Source organism: Danio rerio, chromosome 21, assembly GCF_052040795.2.
Source record: "Danio rerio strain M-AB ecotype USA chromosome 21, GRCz13ab, whole genome shotgun sequence".
Lineage (NCBI taxonomy): Eukaryota > Metazoa > Chordata > Actinopteri > Cypriniformes > Danionidae > Danio > Danio rerio.
In genome coordinates, this window is record NC_141041.1 from 14725453 (window position 1) to 14753051 (window position 27599).

At 37.7% G+C, this 27599-nt stretch overlaps 1 protein-coding gene across 10 annotated transcripts in view; it reads right to left on the bottom strand.

Annotated features, from left to right (window-relative positions):
- Positions 1–25263, bottom strand: part of nsmfa (NMDA receptor synaptonuclear signaling and neuronal migration factor a) — a 78938-nt gene extending 53675 nt beyond the window's left edge. For all 10 annotated transcript variants that reach the window (XM_087300915.1, XM_087300910.1, XM_087300914.1 and 7 more), the window contains exon 1: positions 24907–25263. Coding sequence is in view for 2 of the 10 variants with exons in the window: in XM_087300918.1 (XP_087157044.1) it covers positions 24907–24977 (71 nt within the window). In the remaining 8 variants the exon portion in view is untranslated. The remainder of the gene's footprint in view (positions 1–24906) is intronic.
- Between the last annotated feature and the right edge of the window lie 2336 nt (positions 25264–27599).

The following is a 27599-nucleotide window of genomic DNA, read 5'->3' on the forward strand; positions in this document are numbered from 1 at the left end:
CTTTAGATTGAATTATAAAATATAAAGTACTGTCAACATAGCAAAAACAAAAAAAATAGTTGTAAAAATTTGAATTAAAACTGAATTAATTAAAATAATCTAACCGAACTAAATTAACTGAATTAAACAATTCTTAGGTAATATTTTGAAAAAGAGCTAATCATTTTGTCAACTTCATATAAAATAATATGAAACAACACACACCAAATATTTCCCAGAATTTTTATTGGTTTAAATGGATACATTCATTGTTTTCCCTTGGGTTATTCCCTTTTTTATCAGAGGTCGCCACAGCGGAATGAACCGCCAACTATTCCACCATATGTTTTACACAGCAGATGCCCTTTTAGCCACAATCCAATATGGGGGTATACACACCCATGCACAAACATATGCTATGGCCAATTTAGTCAATCCAATTCCCCTATACTGCATGTCTTTGGACTGTGGGGGAAAATAGTGCACCCATAGGAAACCCACGCCAACACGGGGAGAGCATGCAAACTCCACACAGAAATGCCAGCTGACCCAGCCAGGACTTGAACCAGTGACTTTCATGCTGTGAGGCGACAGAGCTAACCACTAAGCCACACTGCCGCCCTGTGTAATATACAGTATATACACAATAGGTATAGCTGGTAATGCTGATTTTAAGGCTTGTATAAATTAAAATAAAATTTTAGGAAGTTATCCATCCTCTCTCGCATGATACATTTTTACACAGCTTCTTTTTTTCTGTTGGGTCTTTGATTAACATCAGCTAGACATCCCAAGCTGGGGGAATTATCATATTAATAAAATATCAGAAGAAATACAGGAAGATAAGAGGGAAGGAAGGGGAGCCAAAGGGAAGAAGGGAGGGGAAGAAAATGAGAAAGGAGAGAAAGAGAGAGAGGGAAAAAAAGAGGAGCCACAAGGTGACGACGAAACAATAAAAAGGAATTTAACATGCTTCCACACACGTGACTCAAAAAGATGAATGTGAACAAGAAGAGGAATATCTGAAACGTGTGTGTGTGTGTGTGTTTTGAAGCTCCAGTGTAGGATTAATTCCACTGGGTCAGAGAAACATGGCAGGTGAAAAACATGAGCGCTGAGAGGAACATTAAACATGAAAGCGTATGAAATGCGGTCAGAGAAGATGCTGGAAACTCAGTCATTTCCAGAGCCAGAAACACAACTACTTCCTCCACAGACTAAACTTCATTAATAATACAACTATGATAATCTATATCACTATAATGTATCCGGACAATTATTATTATTGCATGTGATGGTCAATAATCATATTAACTAAGGTAAATCATTAGAGATAACAATTATTTGTTTATTATATAACAATATTTTTTTGTGCTACAATAATAATAATAATAATAATAATAATAGAAATTGATAATTATAATTCTTACTTATACTTATATTCTGTGTGAAGTTTGCCTGTTCTCCCCATGTTCGCGTGGGTTTCCTCCGGGTGCTCCAGTTTGCCCCGCAGTCTAAAGATATGTGGTACAGGTAAATTGGGCAGGCTAAATTGTCTGTAGGATATGAGTGTGTGTGTGTAAATTTGTGGATGATTCCCAGAGATGGCTTGCGACTGGAAGCGTAAAAATGTGCTGATAAGTTGGTGGTTCATTCCGCTGTGGCGACTCCGGATTAATAAAGGGACTAAGCCGACAAGAAAATGAATAAATGAATGAAATGACTGTTTTTATCCATAAAATGAACATCAGTGGGGTCCAAAACAACACTGAACTCAAAGTGCTTTCATTGTACATTATGTCACAAAAAAGTAAGTCACAGAGGTGTGGAACAACAGAATAATCCAGAGCACTGCTGTTTCTTTCTCTTTGCTTTCTGTAGCGCAACTCAACCGAAGCAGCACATAAAAGCACAGACACAGTAGGAGAGACAGAATCCATGACACTGTACTCACACACACACACACACACACACGCACACGCACACGCACACGCACAAAATTCTTACTGGAAGCCTCTCTCCAACACTGCATTTTCATAATGCACTACACTTCTGTTTACGTGCTTTAAATGAATCACATGCTATTTACACAATTTAACATCAATTGTTCATAACAGCATGAGCAGTTGTTAAGAAAAACCCTGTTGTGCTGTTTTAAAGGTTTAGAGGTCTACAACAAGAGGTTTACAACCATCTAAGGTAAAAAAAAAAGACATTTAAAAAGCAGCTCTTTTTCAAGGATCTGATCTCCCTAAATCCCGGCTTTCTAAAACCCAACTCTATTCTGATTGGCCTAGTCTCAGCAGTAACTCGAGGCTCGGCTAAGGGCTGTTTGTGCTGCGCTAGTTTTGCTCCCTCAGGAAAGGATCACTACCATCCATTTGTGAACCAGCCTCAGAGAGGGGTGGGGTGAGCAGCAGCTCATTACCATTTAAAGAGACCTAAAGTGAAATGCGTCATTGTGAACTGAGGTGTTTTTAACAGGGTAACAAGAGTGTTTATTTACTGTGCTATTGAAAAAATTTCAAGTAGGTATCGCTGCAGCCCTGAGACCTCCAAGTGGGAGGGAGTTACCCCACAAGTTGCTTGGGTTTTGCCATGTACATTAATAAAACAGCAGTTTACTGTGAGGTTGGGTTTAGGGTTGTGGTAAGTGTAGACATTAATAAAACACAAGAGGTTGGACTTCATGTCATGTACAAGAGATTAAATAACTTAATTAAATCTCCCGAAGGTGTGTACAGCCAACTTGGAGATCGAGTCCCACCTATTTGGAGCTGACCTGCCCATTTGGACCTTCGTTTATTCCCTTCTCTGTAATCAAGAGGGGCGGTGTGAGCAGCAGCTCAAAATGGTTTGAAGAAACATAAAATGAAATGGGTCATTGTGAACTGAGGTGTTTTGACAGGGTAAAAATGGTCGAAGAAAGCTCAATGTAAAAAGTATCTATAAATTGCCTTTTTTCTGTATTTTGTGATTGTTTTTTTCCCCCACTTGTTTAGGCTTTTGAATTGCATTATGGGACCTTAGTCTTTCCCCCAACAACTTTTGACCTTACAAAGTTAGAAAAAGTGTCTTTTATGAAAATGTTTAACAGTTTAAAGTGATATATTGTCTGGGTTGGTGTTGTATATTTTGCTGCAAAAACCTGGAAATAAGCTGCCAGTACATTTTCTGTTATTTTACAGACTTATTTCTCGATATCTTATTTCTTAAACAATATCTTGTCTCAAACTACTTAAATGGCAATAAAAGTCACTTTGTTAAATGACAGAGTTGAATTTTCAACACCAAAAGACGACAGAGCAGAGATCAACATCCCATAATGCAATTCACAACCGGAAATAAACACAAAACCCAAAATACAGAAACTGGTAATAGATATTTTTAACAGGTTAGTGCTTTTTAAGATTTCTAAAATAGTGTTTATAGAATGAGATGCTCCTTGTCCAGACTGTTGTTATTATTGTGTCCCAGAAATCAGCATTTTTCTGGCATCTGCAATTACAGTCTACCGCTAGTGTAATGGTCATATGATCGGGACATGACGAATTTGGGAATGATACGAAATAGTCCAGAAGACCAATCAGAGAGTGCTTGTGGCTAGCCAATACATTTCAGTCCATCAATACTGAAGAAGAACATTCAATTCAATTCAATTCAGCTTTATTTGTATAGCGCTTTTACAATGTAGATTGTGTCAAAGCAGCTTCACATAAATGGTCATAGTAACTGGAACAGTGTGGTTCAGGTTTTAGTGTTTAAGTTCAGTTCAGTTCAGTTTAGCTCAGTTCAGTGTGATTTAATCATTACTGAGAGTTCAAACACTGAAGAGTCAATTCATCGATGCGTAGCTCTAACAATCCTGAACCATGCGAGGCAGTGGCGACAGCGGAGAGGGAAAAAAAACTTCACCTGATGGGAGTGAAGAAAAAAAACCTTGAGAGAACCAGACTCAGTTGGGCACGACCATTTTAATTTCTCCACTGGCCAAAAGTCTTGTGCAGAACTTCATTCGCCGTGGTTTATGCTGGACACATCAACATTGCTGGACACATCAACATTTCCAAATGAAAATGGTGTCTTTAGTGTTTTTAAATTGCTCCATTTTTATGGGTTGAAAAAAAGAGCTACACGATATTGGAAAAAAATTGACAGCAATATTTTATTTTGATGCAATACATTGTTAAAAATTTTACTAGAGGACATAATAGCTCTAGTTGGAAAGAATTTACATAATTGATTACAATGATTTTGTAGAGTTCATCTGCATTAAAGAGCCCATATTATACATGAAATAGGGTCATATTTTGTTTGTAAGGGTCTCCAACAACAGTCTAATAAGCATGTGTAACCCCGCCAGTCCTACACCACCCAACCCGATCCGAGCTGGGATCAAACCGGCGACCTTCTGCATGGGAGTCGGTTGCTCTAACAAGGAGGCTAAAGGCCATAGCCTCTAGCGTCTGTCGCTAGAGCACCTTTAGAGGTCAGAGGAGTGAGGTTTACCTGCACAGCACATACTGGCCTCTGTTACACTCACTCCCCTAAACCTCACTCTCATCCGGGTCACGACACCAATGTAACCTTGCCGGTCCTACACCACCCAACTCGCTCCGAGCTGGGATCAAACCGGCGACCTTCCGCATGGGAATCGGGCGCTCTACCATGGAGGCTAAGGACCATGGCCTCTAGTGTCTGTCGCTAGAGCACCTTTAGGCCCCGTTTACACTAGTGCGTTTTAGTTTGAAAACGCATAAGTTTTGCTACGGTTACGCCATCCGTCCACACTACGCCGGAGTTCTCGAGCACCGAAAACGGAGCGTTTCGAAAACGCTGGAAAGGCCGTTTTCATTCTGAAACGCTGCTGCTCCGTCTCAGTGTGGATGGGGAAAGACGGAGACATCTGAAAACGGAGGCGGGGCTGCAAACGTTCGCCTATCTGATTGGGGCTTTTCCTCAATATTAAGTAGCCCACACACAGTTCAGTCTCGCATCATCTTCTTGTAAGTTAAGACTTCGCAAGTTTGATCAAGGCTGCAGTCTCCCCCTTCTGATATGGAAAACATACCGAGGACACGGGTAAATCTTCAAAGGGAACAGTGTACTTTATAACTTCATTCACATCACCTTGGCTACATTGTTTCACTTTCTCAACAATAAAATGTAAACATGATTTAAGGAACTGCCTATTTTCTTTTTAATATTAGCAACTTAGACAGCAGAAATGTTGAGGCGCAGTGCTGCATATATGAGCGTCATCTTCACTGTGTGGATATTTATAACAAAACGGAGCCTATAACAACTGCCTCCTTTCAATTTCAGTGAAAATATGAAACGGGTCTCTCTCTTTTGCTGAATATCAGTTTTAATAATCGATAATTATAAAAGTATAACATACAATAAGTTTATACATTGTAGGAAATAAAGACGAGCGATCAGTCAATGTAGCTGGATTAATCATTAACTTATCTTTGCACTTAACCAAAACATGTTACCCGTGAACAAGTAACTTAATAGATTCCAATGACCAAAGTCAGGGAATTGGCCTATGTCGTTAGATAAAGACAACAACATGAATGAAATATCACGTTTAGCAAATATAGCGAGATTAGATCCAGCGGGAGATGCGTGATGAGCAGTCCGACAAGCAGAGCTCTCATCTGGGTAGAAATGCTGGAGCGCTTGCCCGAGAGTGTGTGTGTGGTCACGTGATGTGCGTTTTCAGCGTTTTGGTGTGGACGGAGAGCTGTTCAGAAACGCTGGGTAAAACGCGAGTGTGGACGCGGATCGTTTTCATTCTACAACGCCGTTTTAAAACTAAAACGCACTAGTGTAAACGGGGCCTTAGAGGTCAGAGGAGTGAGGTTTACCAGCACAGCACACACTAGAGACTTTCAATAATATCCAGCTGAGCACAGCGTGACTTTATTCAACTGGCGTCTGTGTGTCTATCCTTTTTTTCTGTGTTAGTGGGCGGGGCCGCAGGTTTCAATTCTCCCAGGTTTTCGCGCGCAACTACTGGGCGGGGCTTGTGTTTCGTAGCCGTGTCATCGCGAAACACCTAATGACTCGTTATCAAGATGACTCGTTTGAAGCACTATGACACTATGAGTTGACTCTTTTACAGATTAATCGACAGTTTTAAACACTGTAAACTTACAGATTTAAGCCTTAGGTGGATATTTCACTTCACTACATAACAGTGTAGTTTTCGTTGTGTCTATATATACGTAAATACAATTAATCTTTCTTAAAGTTAAAAACATTATCATTTCTTGTGCACAAAAGTTTTTAACGCTTATACAATCACACTCCTTAAAAACACGAACACATTCAACTATGGCCCTTGGTCAACTATAATCATATTTGACATTGCAGATCCCGCGATGTGACTGTAGGGAGATGCTTACGTTGTGATATCAATGCTAAAAGATCAATTGTGCAGCCCTATTTGAAAATGATGGAGTGTTTGAACTCCAGGTGTAACCACAACAAAACTTGTGCATTTTAAAATGAAAATGCATTAGTGTGAACAGCAAGTTATAGCCTTTTCAGACCCAAAAGAATCATTTGAACTGTGTAAAATGGGCATTGAACGTCATCTTTAACTTATTTTTCAATTAAAAACAAATTCAAGTACAAAGTTAATTCTGTAATGTCATCCCAATGGTTTCGTGGGTCTCTTTGTAAAGTGTAAGTTTAAGTGCTAATTATCAGGATGGATGGATGGATGAATGAATTGACGGACGGACGGACAACCTTATGTAGTAAATGATTTAAGTAAACTGATTGCCTAGCCTGCAACATCTTCACTTTAAAACACTTCTCCAAGGCAAACACTGGCATATTTCCCAGAGATCCTTACGCACTTAATTCAGTTCGGTCCTTGAGAACAATTAAAAGGTGAGGAGTGGATAACATGCATTTAATATGAGTCCAGGGACAACCGAACAGTCCGGCATAACTAATCATCCTCAAATATATCCTCTGATATATTACGAGGCAGTAAAACAGCAGCACGGATAATGGCATGTTTTCGTAGAGCAGCGTATGGGACCTGCGCTTCAGCACAGACCACAGATTAAAATGTCACCCTCCTTCTTTCTTCTACGCTTTGAGATCGGGGCTTAATGACGCCTGGAGCCCTCCTTCACCCAGAGCAAACCCTCTCTCGCTCTGTCCTTTTCTCTCTTGCATAACAGCAGAGACAACAATGTCAAAGGCGTAATGGCAGAGTGTCAGAGTCATCCTGAGATCTGCATTATCTCAAACGGTCAGACTAATTACAGGACACGGGCTCATCTCCGCCAGCAGATAATAAATAGAGTAGGAAGTGAAGGGGGAAGACGCAGCACATGCCGAATGACTTTGAGTATTTAAGAAGATATTCTCTTTGCAATTAAAGAAGTTAAAACTGTAAGGCTGTTACGATTTAACCGTTTTGCATAGTGGAAGGTATTATCTAGGATTTGTTCTTTTGGCATTAGGATAAAAAAGGATTAGTTAAGTCTTACCTACTGGGAAAAAAGAGCCATACATCAGCCAAAAACAAAAATTTCTGTCATTATTTACTCACCCTCATGTCATTCCAAATCCGTATGCTGTTATTTTTCTGTGGAAAGGAGAAATTTTGATGTATTTTAAAGCTGCTTTTTTTTCAAACAAGGATCACATGTAAACAGGGGCGCCCCTCAACTCTGGCCACCCTTGTGGCCACCCCAATATGATTTTGCTGTTGAAAAATGTAAAAAAAAAAAAAAAAAAAAAAGTAAAAAAATCCAGATTTTCACGTTATTGTAATTTTCACAGTGAATTACATTAGTATCACTTTACAGTATTTAACTTTGAAAATGTACAGTAATATGTTGTATTCAGAATTGCTTTGTGAACAGGCATGTGCACACATAGGGCTAAACCTGTGCAGTGCACATGCCCTTTTTAATTTTGGATAGAAAGTGAATGATCCAAAATGATGTGAAGTGCTCTCTTATTCCTAGAGGGAACAAAATATATAATTGCACCTTTTAAGGTCCCAAATTGGTCCTTAGGGTACAATTTTGTACCCAAATGGACTATAAAGGTACAAACATCCAGATTTAGGTTTGAAAGGTAAATTTTTGTACCTTTTATACCACATTTGGGTACAAAATTTTACCGTAAAGGACGAATTTGACACGTTAAAGGTAAAATTATATATTTTGTTCCCCTATAGGAAAAAAATCAGCTCATGATAAGATCAAGACACTATATAACACTAATTTAAATGTATTATTACTAAACATTAATTCTAAAATACATAATTTAAAAATATAAAGTTAATAAATTGATTGAATTAAATATTTTAATAATTTAATTTACTTCATGTATTCAAATAAAATTTTTCCTAAAAAAATTAATAAATTAATGCATAATTGAATGTACTTTTAATCATTAAAAATGTAAATACTGGTCTTTGCTAACTAATTGTTTAAGACCCTAAATGGGATGTAGAATAAGGACCATGTAGAGTGACAGCATCATCATTTAAGTAGTGATGTTGCTGTCTCTTTAAGAATTGGGCTTGTTGAGACGTTGGTAGTGTTTGTTACTCTGAGTCTGAGGCGGTCGAGTATTATCCTGGCTGTTCACACAGAACTTTGCATGATTTTTAAAGAAAAGTCTGTTTTGGAGTCCGCACTTTTCAGGTAAACATGTAATAATGATATATTCCCAGTCTCATTTTTCATGTGAAGCCGTGTTCTGTTGATTTTGTCTGACTCTCGGGTCTCGGCTAAATAGAGGTACAAAATTGTACTCTTTAGGGTACCACCCAAGTGACGGGATACTTGTACCCTAAAAGGTACAATTTTGTACCTTTTTTTTCTGACAGTGTTGGAAAGTCTCTGCAAGGGCCGGATTGTGAAATTAATCAAATAAGAACATTTACAGCAAATTATTTTAAAAATGGCTATATCTTTTGCATGTTTGCTATGGAAATTATTGTTTTATTTCATTCAACATGGACATTAATACAAATGAACTTTAATGCTAGTATTGGCACTTTTTTATAATAATAAATAACGGTTATATATTTATAATAAATTATTTTAAAAAAAATTAAGTAAACTTATTTTACACAACATGTACTGTACTTGACTCAATAAAAACTATTATTTTTGAAGCTATCAAAATAAATAATAATAAATAATAAATGAAAAAGAAAAACTACTTTATGAAGTATGAACCCCTCCTAAATTTTCTGCTTTGATATATTATATGAGTATACATGCTATTTTTACTATGCTGGAAGGAGGGTGACAACAGGGTTATGGCTGTATATCCTGTTTGAGAAACTATGAGTACATCTGAAATGCCAGCATTCGGCAGATTTCCGCGAGACCTAAAGATCAATGAGTCAGATCTCATCCGACTTCAGCGTGCTGAATAAAAACACACATTCAACTACATATCTTAGACTTGGGCTTAAAGAAAGGCAGTCTCTTCAGATACTGCAAGCATGAGAGAATATCTGGGATGCTTCCTTTTTAAAGGTCCCACACAGGTCAATGCATTTCTGTTTTAAGTGGCACAGTTTGAGATTACGCAGCACTGGCCTTGCAAAGCTGACAGCAGCCTCGAGGGTGCCAGGGAAGTCAGGTTCAACATTTCTCATGATGTTTCTTTTGAAAACCAAACTGATTTTATTTCCGTCTAAGATAGCCAAGTGCTTTACATCAGCCAGCAATAAAAAATAAAATAAAACTTTGATCTTTGTTTATTGCAAAGAAACATTTTAAGCATCTCTCATTTCTATTTTAAGCATCTCTCACTAGTTTAGAATAGCACTTTTCAATCCTGGTCATCGTGACCCACTGCTTTTGTCAGTTTCTCTTCCTGCTTAAGAGGTTCGTTCCATTCAGGTAAGAGCCCTGAGAAGTGGACAGCGTAGGATATTCTGATTCCAGGTCAAAAGAAGAATGTTCAATTCAAAGGGTATTGAAATATGACTCATTATGGTTAAAGGAACATCCCACTTGTCTGAAAATAGGCTAATTTAGTCGAGTTTTGGCAGTTTCAATACATTCAGCATATCTTTGGGTCTTACGGGAACACTTTTAGCTTAGCTTAGCATAAATCAATGAATCGGATTAGACCATTAGCATCACACTCAGACTGATGGAACATATGTAAACTGAAAATGTTAAAATGACCTAGCTGGGGAGTATTTTCGGGTGTAATATGATTGCACCTGCTGCAGATATGGTAGGGCAGCAACATGTTTTGATTATTATGCAAGAATAAAAGTTTAGTTGCTAGCCATATCGGCCTAGAAAATCTCAACTTTTGGCAAATTATATTTATAGCAGTGAACATTACACTGACGGGTCACTTTATTAGGTACACCTGACCAGCTGTTTGTTAACGCAAATTTCTAATCAGCCAATCACATAGGAGCAACTCAATGCATTTAGGCATGTAGGCATGGTCAAGACGATTTGCTGCAGTTCAAACCGAGCATCAGAATGGGGAAGAAAGGTGATTTAAGTGACTTTGAACATGGCATGGTTGTCAGTGCCAGACGGGCTGGTCTGAGTATTTCAGAAACCGCTGATCCACTGGGATTTTCACGCACAGCCATCTCTAGGGTTTACAGAGAATGGTCCTTGTTGCCTTGTTGATGCCAGAGGTCAGAGGAGAATGGCCAGACTGGTTTGAGCTGATAGAAAGGCAACATTAACTTAAATAAGCACTCTTTACAACAGAGGTATGCAGAGGAGCATCTCTGAACACACAACACGTCCAACCTTGAGGCAGATGGGCTACAGCAACAGAAGACTACACCGGGTCCCACTCCTGTCGACTAAGAACAAGAAACTGTGGCTACAATTCATACAGGCTCACCAAAATTGGACATTAGAAGATTGGAAAAACGATGCCTGGTCTGATTAGTCTCAAATTCTGCTGCAACATTTGGATGGTAGGGTCAGAATTTGGCATCAACAACATGAAAGCTGAACTTCAAATGGCTACCACAGTCACCAGAACTCAATCCAATAAAGCACTTTTGGGATTTGGTGGAATGGGAGATTTGCATCATGGATGTGCAGCTAAAAAATCTGATAAATTAAAAGAAAATACAGCCGTGTTAACTGTTATAGAAAGAAAAGTAAGAAAGAAAGAAAGAAAGAAAGAGTAAAAAAGGTCACCTACAACACAAGTTGATTTTGCATCCATGAATTTTGACGTTTCTCACTGACACATTACAACTGGGAAACTCTGAGATTAAAGAAAATGTTGAGTTTTCCACTTATAACAATTTTGTGGTGGTGTTCATGTGGATTTAACTAGTAAATAAGATTTATCTGAAACGAGTTGAACAAACAATGGAAATATATTTTATCAGCCATTCGCATGGCAGAAACTCGAAGAAGTTAGAAGTGGTCAAGATGATCTGCTGAAGTTCAAACTGAGCATCAAAATGGAGAAAAAAGTTATATATGTGAATTCTGATATGGTATGATTACTGGTGTCAGACAGGCTGATATGAATTTTTAAGAAACTGTCGGGGTTTACACGCACAGCCATATTAGGATTTATAAAGACACCAAATGACAAACCTTGAAGCAGATGAGCTACAACAGCAGCAGAAGAAGAGAACAGTGATGACCATCTTGTCAGTCAACAAACAGCAAACTAAGATTAAACAGCCTCAACAAAACTGTATAATAGGAGATTGAAAAAAAACTGTCTGTTGAATCTCGATTTCTGCTGGAGCATTCATATGGTAGAATCATAATTTGGGCAAAACAACATGAAAACATGGATCCATCCTGTCTTGTATCAATGGTTCAGGCTGTTGGTGGTAGTGTAATGGGTCCCTTTGATACTGATGCTGAGTATGTTCATCCATTTATAACCACAGTGTGCACTTGTGAAGGCGATTTCTAGGAGGATAACATGTCACAAAGCTCAAAACATTTCAGACTGAGCATGGCAATGAGTCCACTGTACTCAAATGGCCTCCACAGTCACTCAATCCATTAGAGCACCTTCGGGATGTGGCAAAATGGGAGATTCACATCATGCATGCGCAGCCAACATTAAGGCAGATCTGAAGGGAGAAATGGGTTCAAGCGAGTGCTGTCACAATTACTGGTTTCAAGGTAAACCAAGCTAAAATTTTGTTCGAACATTTGATTATCATTAAAACCGTGTTTGGTTATCACAATCTTTTTAACACAAATTAAAAACTCAGGTAAACTGAGGTAAATCCTTTAACATTATAATAAGCTAATCTTAAGAGGCTGCAATGTAAATGCATGCTTATATATAAAGAGTTATTATATTATATATATTATTATATATATATATATATAGTTATATAACATATATATATATATATATATATATATATATATATATATTGCATGCGATATTCTGCGAGTAACAGCACTGGTACCGCCTCTTAACCCTTTACCCTTGTGTATTACTCTGCCCACATACAGCATCAAGCAGAGGACACTCTACAGTTTGACAAATATTGCAGGTGTTGGACAACATAATGTATTTTTGAGGCTTTTTAGTCGAGAACGTAGTTTTTCAGATTGCAACTATGCAGTTTATTTATAAGGATAGTGCATGTTTTAAAATATTTATAATTTCTGAGAGACACCACGTCCACAGCCATTAGCCTGTCATTGAGCAGGCCAAAGACGTTTGACGTTGTCCATCCACAAGATGGCGACAGAGACAGTATATTAAGCCCTTAGACGAGGAAAAATTCAGCATAATTTTAAACCGATCAAATCATTACTAAACAGGTACTGTAAGTGACTTTCTAAGTTGATTCCTCTCTTTTGTATGTTGTAGTGCTGTATTTATACCATAGTAATTGTCTGAGATTGAACTCATCTTTAAGTCTTAAAACTGGAGATGGCCACCTGTTCCTAATGAGTCTCCTGTTTTCGTTACTGCAGACTAGTTCAGTAAACAGAAAAAAAGAAGAAATACCCACGTGTTTAGCTTTTTTTCTTTATCACAAACACAACAGTAATCTAGTAGAGATTGCATTGCTTTTTTAAGGGTTAATTATTGGTTTCTTCCGATTGCAACAGAGAAATACTGGGAAATCTCTGTAGACTGATGACATGTCATGCAGTTTAGCCCTGTAATCTTAAAAAGTCAGCAAAATCAGCTGTTTTGTCATCACTTTAGACATTATGCTAAAGAATCATTCAAACACTAGCTCTAAAGTTACGTTTGTAATTGAACAACTGTTCCTGTTCTGACGTCAGCTGCAGATGTGAATAAATGGCAGGAGAAAGTAGTTCCTCTTATAAAAGGATTTTGACACTCTGTGTTTGTTTTTCTTTTGTATATACACGATTATGGAACAATAAGTGGAACACTAAGGCACTCAGCCTATGGCCTAGGCTGCCACCAGTGCCAATATACAGCCACATCACACTACTGCTCGTGTGATACTGCTCATATATATTTATTTATGTATACATAATATATATTGTATTCCTTTCGTTTAAAGTTTCATTTACAGCAAACTATTGAGAATATTGTCCTGCTTGACTTCCAAACATTAAATCTAATTGCAACATAAATTTTCTGCAAATCACACTATTCCTTTCAGCTGTTATAGAGCAACTTTATGCAATGTTTCTAAAAAAAAAAAATAATAAAAAATAAAATGTAAACATGAATATGTTTTTGTGAGGTAGTATTCCAAGTGCAGGTTTAACAAACAATGCATTGAATAAGAAAATCAAAAGCCCATAATAAATATATCTAAAACACATTTAAAAAACAGAGTACATGATAAAATACAAACACAAGTAAACAAATACAAAATGCACTCATCCATGTTAGATTTGTTTGTAGTGAAACAGCATAAAGCTGCAAATTATGCTATTTGTTGTTTATTGATTTTTACATACAAATCTTGGTGGCATGCCTTAACATGTTTTTGTCATTTTAACAAAACAGTGATGATAATACATCAAATAATAGTGATTATTTTATTCACTATGATTGTGATATGAAATTTTTATGCCATTACATCTGTAGTCCAACCTAGTACTAGCAAGCTGTAACTTAAAAAAGTACCCAGTGTTTGATCTCACAAAAACAAGTCACTCCCTCACTTTCATTTGGCTTAGTCCCTGCTTTATCAGGGGTCGCCACAGTAGAATGAACCACCATTTACAGTACTCTGGCATATGTTTTATGTGGCAGATGTCCTTCCAGCTGCAACCCAGCACTGATATTACACTTACTCATGAAGTTCCCAATGCTGGGAAACACCCATACACTCTCTTATTCACACACATATACTACTACGGCCAACATAAGTTTATCCAATTCACCTATAAAGCATGTCTTTGGAAACCACATCAAACCTACTTAAAGACTGGGAGAACATGCACACAGAAATGCCTCCTGCTAGGACTCGAAATAGTGAGTTTCTTGCTACCCACAAAAACAAGTCCTAATATCTCGTATTACGCTATTTGCTTCTTAGATTATTCTACAGGAAAACAATATAAAAATATGCGTTTCAAATATTTTGTTGTGTTAAAGTATTCACACCACACTGCAGTCGGTCAGTCATCCACCCTCATAACAGCACGACATCTCACTGAACAGCAAGTACACAACATTCAGCTTGGCAGCGAAGACACATCTCACTCCTTATCCCTTTACAACATCTTTATTTAATCTGCCATCTCTAACACTGCAACACAATTAATAAATGGATGGTACACTGCCAAAACTTGAGTTCAAGCCTTAAATAAACCCCAAAGATTCACCAAACAGATATAAGCATGTGTCTCTGAAGATGAGACGGCGTGTTAGCATAGCGGTGACTCAGCCTCTCAGCTCATAAATCAGAGTGGATGATCATCAAGTGGAACTCTGTGGATCGCTCATGATTAGCATACAACGCTGCACAGACCAGGCTCTCCACACTGACCCACTGGCCCTTAAAGCATTCAGCCTAAAAATGACTCAGACGAAAAAAAAAAAGACACACACAAAAAAAAAAGGCCAACCGATTGCATAAGCTAAAAGAAGTGATTTTGAGAAGATAAGAATGTTTGTTGCTGCACAAACAGGACAAACAGTAAGAGAGTACAATGGCGAAAGCTAAACGGAAAGTTCATCCAAATGTTAAAGTCATTATGAGATCAAAATAGACAGTTATTTAGTTATTTATGGAATACTGCACTGTTTATTATAAATGATTTATCCACGCACATCATTATTTTTTAAAAATGCATGTGCCCTCGTCGTCGTTCTTCAAAATAACTTCCCTTCCTTCCTCAACATCTCTTCCGGCTCAATAGCTGGCAAAACCTGTCTATCACAGGAGACCGATAGCAAACAACAATGGTTCAATCAGTTCCCGATGGACAAAATCAAGGTCTGCACTTTTCTTCTCGTTCAAGAAACTGCCTCAGTCAGACGTAAATCTCGCAGTCATTACAAACGCGATAAATCTGCCTTCCGAGTGTGAACAATCAGATTAAAAGTTAGATCTGAAGCAAAGTTAAAACTGGCCACTACAATTGCCCCTTTGGAATCAGGGATTTTAGGGGTACATGGGTAAGTGGTGGACATTTTCCACCCCGAAGATGCACATTTTCAGTTTATGACACAGATGATGCAATATATTGCAGAGATGACACTTTTTTAGGTTAGAGGGTAAACATTTTAAGTGGAGTGAACTTCCCAGGTTCTGCTGGTTAATGCATTTGTTAATGCATCCCCAACCATTGCAGAGCCCAGGGGATCAGAGTGTGCGCTCCAGCTTGGCCCTGCCTGATCCATCTAGTTAGCTAGTTACCTGGGGACTAGTTCCTAAAGATACAGAATATTAAATGAGAAAACAGTGGGCTTGGATTGTTTTTCTACTGTGAGCTCATTGGATGTAGTAAAGTAGGCATTTCATTCAGAAATATTGGGGAAAGGGTTTGGAGAGAGTTATTACAACCTAACAGACACCTCCTACTCACCATGATGATGCACATTTTCAACTTATGACAGCTGATGCAATATAGTGCAGAGATTAGTTCTAAAGGACAATATGTTAGGTTGGAGGGTAAGTAGATTAGGGCACAAGGATGAGACTTTTAGAATGGAATGTAGCAAGTGACCCAGTCTCAGATGGCACCCTAAACATGTGCAGTCTTAGTCCACAAGTTTATGAAATAATGCAGCTTTTAACGTTGGGTAGAATCGGCTTGAAGTCAGCAATAGTGTCCATCAAGAGTGCACAGCAGGTGCAAAGGAGGATCTTTTGAGCAGCCTTACGAAAGCTAAAATGATGAATGAGACACCCTATAGTTTCCAGATGGACAAACGCACATGATGATCTTTCACTGTAAAAAACTTATTAGCTTTACTTTCAAATAAGTGAGTAAATTCATTGCCATTTACTATTTTAGGAAATAAACTCATTCTACAAGTCACCCACAGCTGAGTTTTGCCAATTTTTTTTATCTAATCAGCCAATCTCTGGGTCTGGCAGAAGCACTTTTAGCTTAGCTTAGCATAAATCATTGCATCTGATTAGACCATTAGCATCTTTCTCAAACTTCCAAAAAGAGTTTTGAGGATTTTCTTATATCATGTACTAAGATGCTTGTTTAGCCCAATGTGTCTAGGAACTATACTCTCATTCTAGTGTAATATTTAAGGAACTTTACTGCCGCTGCAGTAGATGCAATGATATTATGCAGCGCTGTTATCTAGCTAGTTGTTTTTTTATAACTTCCCAGGTTCAGCTGGTTGACGCATTTTCTGAATTTTTAATTGAAAAAACTAAAGCCAACTGTAATCGTTTGCTTTGGTTCAATTTGAAATTTACCCAACCATTGCAGAGCCCAGGGAATCAGAGTGAGCGCTCCAACTTGGCCCCACCCTGATCCAACTAGCTAGCTAGTTACTTGGGAACTAGTTCCTATAGATACAGAATATTAAATGAGAAAGCAGTGGGCGTGGCTTGTTTTTTCTACTGTGAGCTCATTGGATGTAGTAAAGTTTCATTCAGAAATATTGGGAAAAGGGTTTGGGGGGAGGTATTACAACCTAACCTCCTACTCACCATGATGATGCACATTTTTCAATTTATGACACAGACGATGCAATATAGTGCAGAGATGAGTTCTAACAGACCTTTTTTTTTGGTTGGAGGGTAAACTTTTTAAGTGGATTAGGGCACAAGGATGAGACTTTTAGAATGGAATGTAGCAGTGACCCAGTCTCAGATGGCATCCTAAACATGTGCAGTCTTAGTCCACAATTTTTTGAAATAATGCAGCTTTAAATGTTGGGCAGAATCTGCTTGAAGTCAGCAATAGTGTCCATCAAGAGTGCACAACAGGTGCAAAGGGGGCTCTCCTGAGCAGCCTTATGAAAGCTAAAATGATGAATGAGACACCCTTGAGTTTCCAAATGTTTTTTTGATAATTCTTACATCATTATGTTTTTTTAGGCCAAGGTGTCTAGGAACTCTACTCTCATTCTAGGGTAATATTTAAAAAACGTTGCTACCGCTGCAGTAAATGCAATATTATGCAGCATTGTTACCTAGCTACCTAGTTTTTTCCTAGTTTTTTTCCCCAAACTTTCCAGGTTCTGCTGGTTGACTCATTTCCCTAATTTTCATTTCCAATCTTAAACCAATTGTAATCAGTTGTTCTGGTTTAATTTGGAATTTCTTCAACCGTTGCAGAGCCCAGGGCATCAGAGTGAGCGCTCCAGCTTGGTCCCACTCTGATCCACCTATCTACCTAGTTACCTGGGGACTATGAAATAAACTCCTTGTAACTTAAAAGGTCAGCTTGTCACTTTTAGGGCAACAGATTTGCTCCCTTTTTAAGTAAAGTAACTAATAGCTTTTTAAAGTGTTGTAAGTCCACAACAACTTTAAAGTCTGCATGAAACAGAGACTGTAACTGTTTTTGTTTTTTTTTCATGACGCAGTTCCTAGATAAAATGAATGATAAATGAGAAAACAGTGGGTGTGGCTTGGTTTTCTACTGTGAGCTGATTGGATGTAGTAAAGTAGGCGTTTTATTTAGAAATATCGGGGAAAGGGTTTTTCAGACACCTCCTTCTCACCATTTCTGCTTGTTGCATTTTCAGATTTCAGTCTCAGATTGCAAGAGAAAAGATTTTTTTATTCTGTTAATGACATGCACAGATTAACTGTTCACCACAAAACAAACCATGTGAGCTAACAAACTGAAAAATCGTCACAGATCTGTAGTTTTCTTTCTTCTGTAAAACAGAAAATGGCCTCAACATTTATTTGATTTATTTTCTCCGTAAAGGTAAAGTTGCTGTTTAGGGTCTTCTGCTCTTTGGATGTTCATCAACATATCTTATTTTCATGGAGGAAATGCATTGCAAGTTTGGAATGGCATGTTGGTGAGTATAGTATATACAGTCAAGCCCGAAATGATTCATACACCTGTGGTTATGAATAATTTCTGGCTTGACTGTATATATATATTTTCAGTGAATTGCTCCTTTTAAAGATGACCACTTGAGGGGTTTACAGCTCCAATATTTCAGCTGCCAGCTCAGATTTTCAACTCTCAGGGTGCATCTTAGCCAAAAAATATGTTTTTCCCCACACATCTAAGGGTTACACAGAGAAAACCATTACAATATCCATGATGTGGCAAATTTGAAAAGAACTTTAAATGATTTTAGAGTACTTCCTGTTTTTTAGTGTGTCTGTGTAGAGTGGGGTAGAGTACTATTGATCTCGTTTGTATTCACAGCACATGGTCCACCTACAGATTGAGCTTTTGAACACCTCAGTGCTCATGACCCAGTGTCTGGAGAAAGAGCAGATTATACCAGAGACCGCCTTCACATAAAGCAACAGTCCTCCGGACAATGCCAACTCAGAGGCTGAACTGCTGAAAGGGACGTTCAATGGTAAGTCAGCACAATGCATGCAAATTATTCCAATTTGTGCTGGGGAAAAAACTAACTTACGACATTAGAGTCATTTTTCTGACAAATGTCTAATCACAATGTGACTGTGATTTAAATTGGGCTTTGCCTGACAATTGTTCAACAGCACAACAACTCTTTCTGTGCTCGGAAACACTATAATTTAGTCTATAATAACAGTAACAACTGCCACAGGGCAATGACTAATTCCTTTGCAAATGAGTGGTTTCTTCCTGCAGGGCAGCTTATTTAAAAGAGTCCACATCTGAAGTCTGGAAACTGTCTGATTGCTCTTTTCATTTCAATTTAAGGCACTTTAGTTTATTTGACAGAAACAAAACCTAAACATTTTAGGCTGCAAGAAAATTGGAAATTCCCCAAAGAAAATTCTGCCATGATTTACTCACCCTTCAAAATCTACAGATAGTGGAAGTCACAATTATTAGCCCCTCTTTGAATATTTTATTTTTATATATTTCCCAAATGATGTTTATCAGAGCAAGGAAATGTTCACAGTATGTCTGATAAAAAATTTTGTTCTGGAGAAAGTCTTATTTGTTTTATTTTGGCTAGAACAAAAGCAGTTTTAAATTTTTCAAGCACCATTTTAAAGACAAAATTATTAGCCCCTTGAAGCAACTTTTTTTGATAGTCTACAGAACAAGCCATCTTTATACAATAACTTGTCTAATAACCCTAACCTGAATAGTTAACCTAATTAACCTAGTTAAGCCTGAAACGATATGTTGTGCAGCCCTACTTCAAAATATCTTCTTTTGTGTTCAGCAGAAGAAATAAACTCAAAGAAACTCATAAAGGTTTAGAACTACATCAGGCAAATAAATGCACTCACCAGCCACTTTATTAGGTACACCTGTCCAACTGCTCGTTAATGCAATTATCTAATCAGCCAATCACTTGGCAGCAATTCAATGGATTTAGGCATGTTTAGGCTGCGTCCGAAACCGCCTACTACTCAGTCGATACTGCATTTGAATGTAAACGTACTACTCGGCCGTTAGAAAAGTACGTTCTATACAGTATGAATGTGAAAAGTATGAATGAAGTTCGGACGTACTACATCCGCCATTTTGTCATAATCACGTGACCTACCTGCGTCAGTTGCGTCGCCTCACTTCCATTCATGAATTCTCTCGCAGGGCATTATGGGATAGCGCAGCGTGCATGGGATGCGCACTCCAGAATCTCGGCGGAAGTAGTAAGTCATCCAGGTACTTCTCGCATACTGATTTTCGAATTCTATGAATTCGGACATACTACTCGGCTCGCATACTGATTTTACCGTACTATATAGTATGGAAGTATGCGGTTTCGGACGCAGCCATAGTCAAGGTGATCTGCTACAGTTCAATCTGAGCATCAAAATGGGGAAGAAAGGTGATTTAAGTGACTTTGAACAAGACATGGTTGTCGGTGCCAGAGGCTGGTCTGAGCATTTCAGAAACTGCATTTCAGAAACTGCTGATCAACCATCTATAGGATTTACAGAAACCTGAAAAAGAGGAAATATCCAGTGAGCCGCAGAAATATATCTAGTGCCTTGTTGAATCTATGCCATGAAGGATTAAGGCAGTTCTGAAGGCAAAAGACTGTCCAACCCTGTACAAGTAAGTTGTACCTAATAAAGTGGCTGGTGAGTGTACATGATTCCTAAATAAGAAAAATTAAAAATCACAATTGTTAAATAAATATGATTTCACTGCAACACTACGTATATCTCTTCTTTTATAGCTAACTTGAAAAGGTGAGGTAAGACCCCTAGAGGACCCCCTGCTACCCTTGGTGAAAACCACTCTCCTGAAGCAAGTCTGTAGAGATTTTTACTAGTTAATAGGTCATAATTAATCAAAAATATGAATATATACAGCACACAGTATGCAGATTACTCTTAATATATTTATCAGTGTATAACTAGTGCAAACTGTAAAAATTAGTGTGTGTCTGCTCCTGCAGTTAATGTGTCGCGTCTGTTTAGGATGCTGTCTCTGTTACATCGGTCATTTCTGCTCAGCATGCAAAGCCGTTTGCACAGATATACCTGTCCTGAATACTGAACAGTCGCTCGTTCATTCTTATGACACACACACATAAATGCACCAAGGTAAAGGAATGCCATCCCATTCATCACATTCATCCGTGGCTGAATGCTGCATGTCTACAGCAGGCTTTGACAAGGTCGTTACAATGACCTCTATTTACAGCGGAAAGTTTATCTGCTCGAATGCAACAATCCATATGCAAACATTCAGGATGCAATGACTCACAGCATCCCCGAGGCCTAGACATGAGGGTGAGAAGGTAAAGCACCTGCCATCTTATAAATTATGACAGACATGATGATACACTCGAGATCTAAACAGGCTCTAGTTACATAAGAATATGCAGTCAAGACAAGTGATCGGAAAATATGGGTTTGCGTTCAAATGAACAATGAAAACTTGCCTCAATTATGCTGTCTTAGAATATTGTCTTGATTTCTTGCTTGTGGTGACGAACTCATTTTCTTGGTTACACGACTGCCAGTCAGTTTACATACGATGATATAATTTACTGTGGCACAAGAACACCAGGGGCAGCATCAGACTGTCAAGGATGATTGACAGATGGAGTCAGTGTCTTGCATACATGCCTGTTGCAAGCACATCAGCGGTGAAGGACGCTGTCAATGCTTTGATATATTGCTGATGCAGTGTGCTGGAAAATACAGTTTAAGCTGGTGCAACATGGTCTGAGATGATCATTAGCACCGGCTTGACCAGCTCACACATGCAACAGCTTTTGGTGGTCAAGGATAAAGTTTTCAACTGCACTCACACATGTAAAAGTCATTAGGAACTAAATACATTTCAGAATTAATAATATTTTAATTAGGCTATAAATTGAATATATTAAACTGTTGGACTCTTTAAGATTTAAAATAAAAAAATGTCCTTTCAAAATGCACAAAAGGAGACATTTTGAAGAATGTCCTGGTAACTATTACTTTAGGGATGCTAAAACACCTTAACTGTGTCATAACATGAGCTCTAAAAATGTTTAATCAATAATCTCTACTGAACTGAAGATTTAAACTTCAGATTCTTAAAGGGACAGTTAAAAAAATGTAAAATCTCAATATTTACTCATTACATAATTCCCTCGTTGCTCCCTCGTTGCATTTGAGTTACTTTCTTCAATTGACCTTGAAAGAAGATGCTGTGTTTTGAAGAATGTCAAAAATTGGTAAAAAATGACTTCATTCCTATGGTAGTCAACAGCTACCAGTTTCCAAAATTCCCTTTTGTATAGTCCTAGCATGTGCAAGCTCTTTTAGCTCAATATTAATTCAGCCCCAGTGTTCAAGAAATGATACAGGATGTAATTTTTACATTATAAAAAATTATACGATTAATTAGTCCTGACAGCATGTTTTTTAGTTCATTGTAACTTATTAAACTAGGATAATTATGCTCTAACTTAGATTAACTTAGGTTAGTTAGATTAGTCAACCAGGATTTTTTACAGTGTACCAATAGGGATCAGATTGTATAACCAAAGTCATAGAAGATAAATTATGCTGAATTTTAATAGCATTAATACTGTGGTTATGGAATAATTGTTTACTTGTTGTTTGAAACTAAGGTGTGCAGTATTTGAATGTAATTGTATTAATATTATTGTCTTTTTACATATGTAATTTATTTATTTTTTTAGTATAGAGAGCTTGATGTGAAGTTCCCTTTGGCATTAATAAAGTCTAAACAAACAAACATTCTTCAAAATATTTTATTTTGTGTTAGCAGAAAAAGGGAAATTAATAAAGGGTTGGAACCACTTTAGGGTGAGAAAATGAAAAGTACATTTTCATTGGTGTGTGAACTTGGCATGGGCCGGTATAAGATTCTGACGGAGTGATGACCTTTAATGATCACGGTATTGGGATTACTGGTCTAAGAAATATTATTTTTAAATGTCTGGGTAAAAAACAACGTTTCCCCCTTTGAACACAATATATTTTATTTTGAGAAACATTTTAAATATTTTGGAGCAGTAAACATGTCTGAATAAATAATTCAAATAAATCATTTCTGCTGTATTCGTTAATTTAAAAAACACAGATTTCTTTATGATTTAAAATGGATAAATTTTCTGCTGGAGATACTGTTGTCCTAAAAACAAAACTAAAAAAAAGTAAAAATAAATAAATAAATAAAAAATCGTACACATATGCTAGGAACGGTATTATAGAAAGTTTTGGCGGTTTTAAAACCTTGACTTTTCCAAACAGTTGAAAAACTTGTAAACGGTTATCGTCCCATGCCTAGTGTGAACTATAGCTTACTTTTAATAAATAATTCAGTTTTGTCAATTCTATGAAATCTGGCACTTCAAATTTGATCAAGGACTTTGAAGGAGGACTTTCACTAAATTAGCATTTAATTTAGGGCCAGGCGATCTCGACTTATTTTCCATATTGAACGATAATGATGTATTTTTCATTGCTTCCTATTTAATATTTGCTTCATGTTTAACTGCTTCCAGATTTAACAGATTAAAACCAACAGTGCCTGAAGCCACAAAAGAATTAGAGGGTCCATTAAATGTCATATTAACATATATAAATATATCTATCATATTTTTGGCCGATAAATTTTGTTAGCCGAACATTTGGTACATCTCTAATATCAACATACTTTAAGATTCCCACTGTTGCACATTTCTATGTGATTGACTCTTAGATCAATACAGACTAAAAAAGTCCAGAGCTTGTCATAGTTAATGACATAAATTTTATTGTGATTTAAAATAATATGGTTTATCGGCCAAGTCATAATTTAATTCCTTAAAAGAATGTACACATAAAATAGGTTCTTTTTTGGCTTCGATGGTTCCACGAACAAAAGTTAACATCCATGGAAACTTTTTATGCCACAAAAAGCTGTTTGTAGTGGGAAAGGATTTTCAAATTGTTAAGAAATATATTATTATTTGAAGAACTGTACACCTAAATGTTTTTATATAGCATCAACGTGAAAAACATTTTTTATTTCCCCCGGATTTATATTTAGACTTGTATGATACTTTTATGAGGCAATAATATGCCATTTAATGCCCTTTATTGTTTTATGCAGATATATACAGCACTCACAAATCTATCTCTTAAATTCACAATTTTTAATAGGAAGCTTTACAATATTATATTTATGCATATACATTAGATTAGTCAGTACTAAAGCCAAACTTACGATACTGGTCCAAAAACTAGTACACCCAAATGTATATGCTATAGAAAAATATTAAATACAAATTTAATAAAGAGGAAAAATCAAGAGAAGCAAAACATTTTTAAAAATTTGTTGAAATTTTGTAGTTTGTATTTTTTTTCAATATTTTGATAGAAATTGAAAGATGAATAAATTAAATTCAAAATATGTTTGGTGACTAAAATAGGATTTTAATAAATGTATGTTTAATAAATCTGTTTTGTTTAAATGCACCAAAATACATTGCCTATAGTCACTGAGAAATTGATAAAATTCATATTCATTTTCAAAATGGGGTGTACTCAATGCTGAGCACTATACTATAGCTAAGGAGATTTGGAATAACATAAAAAAAGTTAAACGACGATATGAATTATATTTTTGCAATCGTTTTTAACATGTTGATATCAGCACACTAAATCTTTACATTATTTACAAATGAAACGACCCGTTAACAAATACACTCGCGCTCAAGACGTCATTCTTCAAAATGACAGGTCTTTAAAAATATATATGTTTAGGCAGACCCGAATTTTCACATGAATAGGAGTTCAGACCCCCATGCGCCGTTTTGTAACTTAAAGCTCTGAAGCCACACGTACGAATGCAGCTGACGGGCTTCATGCAGTGCAGGACCCAGAACGAGTTCACAGAAAAACACACACACACACACACACACACACACACAGTCACTCACCTAACTTTGGCTGCCACCGAAGAAATCGCATCATTTCTCAGATTCTTCCTTTTGGACACTGCAGTTCCCATGCTGGCATGGAAACAACGCTTGCAGGAAAACCACACATTCCAGATGTCAAAGCATGGGATGAAAACGCGTGGAAAAATACGATGAAACAGATGGCTTTTAGACTGCGGATCCTTTTGCGTTTACGTTAAGGTCTCTTTGTGTCATAACGCAAAATTCAGGAGGTGATGCGGGACAGAGGATGCTGCCGTCTCCTCCTGCCAGTGTCAACTAGTTAAAGAAAAAACACACGCTCAAGCAGGTCCCTCCCCTCCTCCGTCTCTCTCCCTCTCTCTCTCTCTGTATGTCTGTTCATTGAGATGAGAAAGGCACGATGGTTTGAAGAGTGTTTATGGTAGTGGGAGTGTGTGAGGGTCCAGACAGGAAGCCCTGTGGGAACCATATATGGAGCGACCACTCCTCCAATTCCACCCACTCCCGTGCAGCAGGTCCAGCGCTAATGTCAGGTACAAAATGAGCTGGACTGACCGGAACACACGCGCAAAACTACCTCCCTTACCAGAACCAGAATGCTTTATAGCCATCACCAAATTGATTTCTTCAAAATGGTGCAATAATTAAGGTGCGTCCACTCCACAACAAACCCCATAACTATAAAATAGACTAACTAACGTACTGGCGGCCACGCGCGCATTGATGTTCTGTTCAATATAAGCGCGCGCTGCAGATTTGTCGTTTTAAACTCCGATTGGCTGAATTTTCCCGCTTTCATTAATCGGATGGAACGTCGTTTTCGAATATGACCTTGCTCTGTAACATTACTGTTACTTCTTTTGTAGACTTAATATGTTTAATGTGTTAACAAATTAACTTGATAGTCATGTGATCTTTTGTAGGATGAGTGAATATTATCCAAATTCTCCAATTCTCCTTATTTTGGATTACTCCAAATAAGGCCATTGAGCTATCCGTTCATCTTTAAATTCATTTATCCATTCACCAGTTATTCATTCTTTCAACTATTCTTACATCAATTCATCTGTCTTGCCTGTCTATCCTTCAGTCTGTCCATTTATCTATCTATCTATCTATCTGTTTGTCCTCCCAAACTTTCACCTACTTGTCTGTCCAACAGTGTCCTTTGTTCATCCAATTACATTTCATTCATCCGTTTATCCATCCAAACTTTCATACATCTACAGTATCTGTCTGTATGTCTGTATGTCCTGTATGTTTATCAAACCATCTTCATCTTTTTCATTCTGTTCGTCTGTCCACCATATTTTAGTCTGTCCTGTCATCCATCTGTTCATTTATCCATTCATTCATCTGTCCATCCATCCATCCATCTCCATATCCATCCATCCTATAATCCATTAGTCCATCCTTCCAAAGATCCAATCATATTTTTTTTCAGTTCACCTATCTGTTTATCCATCCACCCATCCATCCATCCATCTCTATACATCCCATTATCCATTAGTCCATACTTTCAGCCATCCATCATTTATCCATCCATCCATCACCATATCCATCCATCACTCACTAGTCTCTCCTTCCAATCATCCATCTATCCATCCGTCCATGCATCTCCTTATCATACATCCCATTTTCTATTAGTCCATCTCTTCAGCCACCCATCCAGGTCCATATCCTTCCATCCCATTATATATTAGTCCATCCTTCCATCCCAATATCCATCCACCCCATTATTCATTACTCCATCCTTCAAGCCATCCATCCATACCATTATCCATTAGTCTATTTCGTCAGCCACCCATCCAGCTCCATATCCTTACATCTCATAATCCATTAGTCCATCCTTCCATCCCAATATCCAGACATCCCAATATCGATTAGTCTATCCTTCCAGCCATCCATTCATCCCTATATCCATCCATCCCGTTATCCATTAGTCCATCCTTCTAGCCATCCATCCATCCCTATATCCATCCATCCCATCACCCATTAGTCTATCCTTCTAGCCATCCAACCATTCCAATATCCATCCATCCCATCATCCATTAATTCATCCTTCCATCTCCATCCATCCCATCATCCATTAATCCATCCTTTTATCCATCCTTCCAACCATCCATTCACCATTTTGTCAGTTTACCTATCCATTAATCCATCCATCTTCATACCCATACATCCCATTATCCATTAGTCCATCCTTCCAACCAGTCATCCATCCATCCAGCTCCATATCATACATCCCAATTTCCATTAGCCTATCCTTCCATCCATCCATCCATCCATCCATCCATCCATCCATCCATCCATCCATCCATCCATCCCCATCCATCCCATCATCCATTAGTCCATCCTTCCATCCATCCATCTTCATATACATCACATTATCCATTAGTCTATCCTTTCAGCCATCCATCAGTCCATCCATCTCCATATCCATTCATCTCATCGTCCATTAGCCCATCCTTCCACCCATCCATCTCCATATCCATACATCCCATTCCATTAATCATTAGTCCATCCTGCCAACCAGTCATTGATTCATCCATCATCTCCATATCCATCCATCCATCCATCCATTAGTCCATCCTTCCTTCCAACCATCCATCCATCCATCCATCCATCCAGCTCCATATCTATATATCCATCCATCCATCCATCCATCTCATCAGCCATTAGTCCATCCTTTCATCTTTCCATCCATCCAT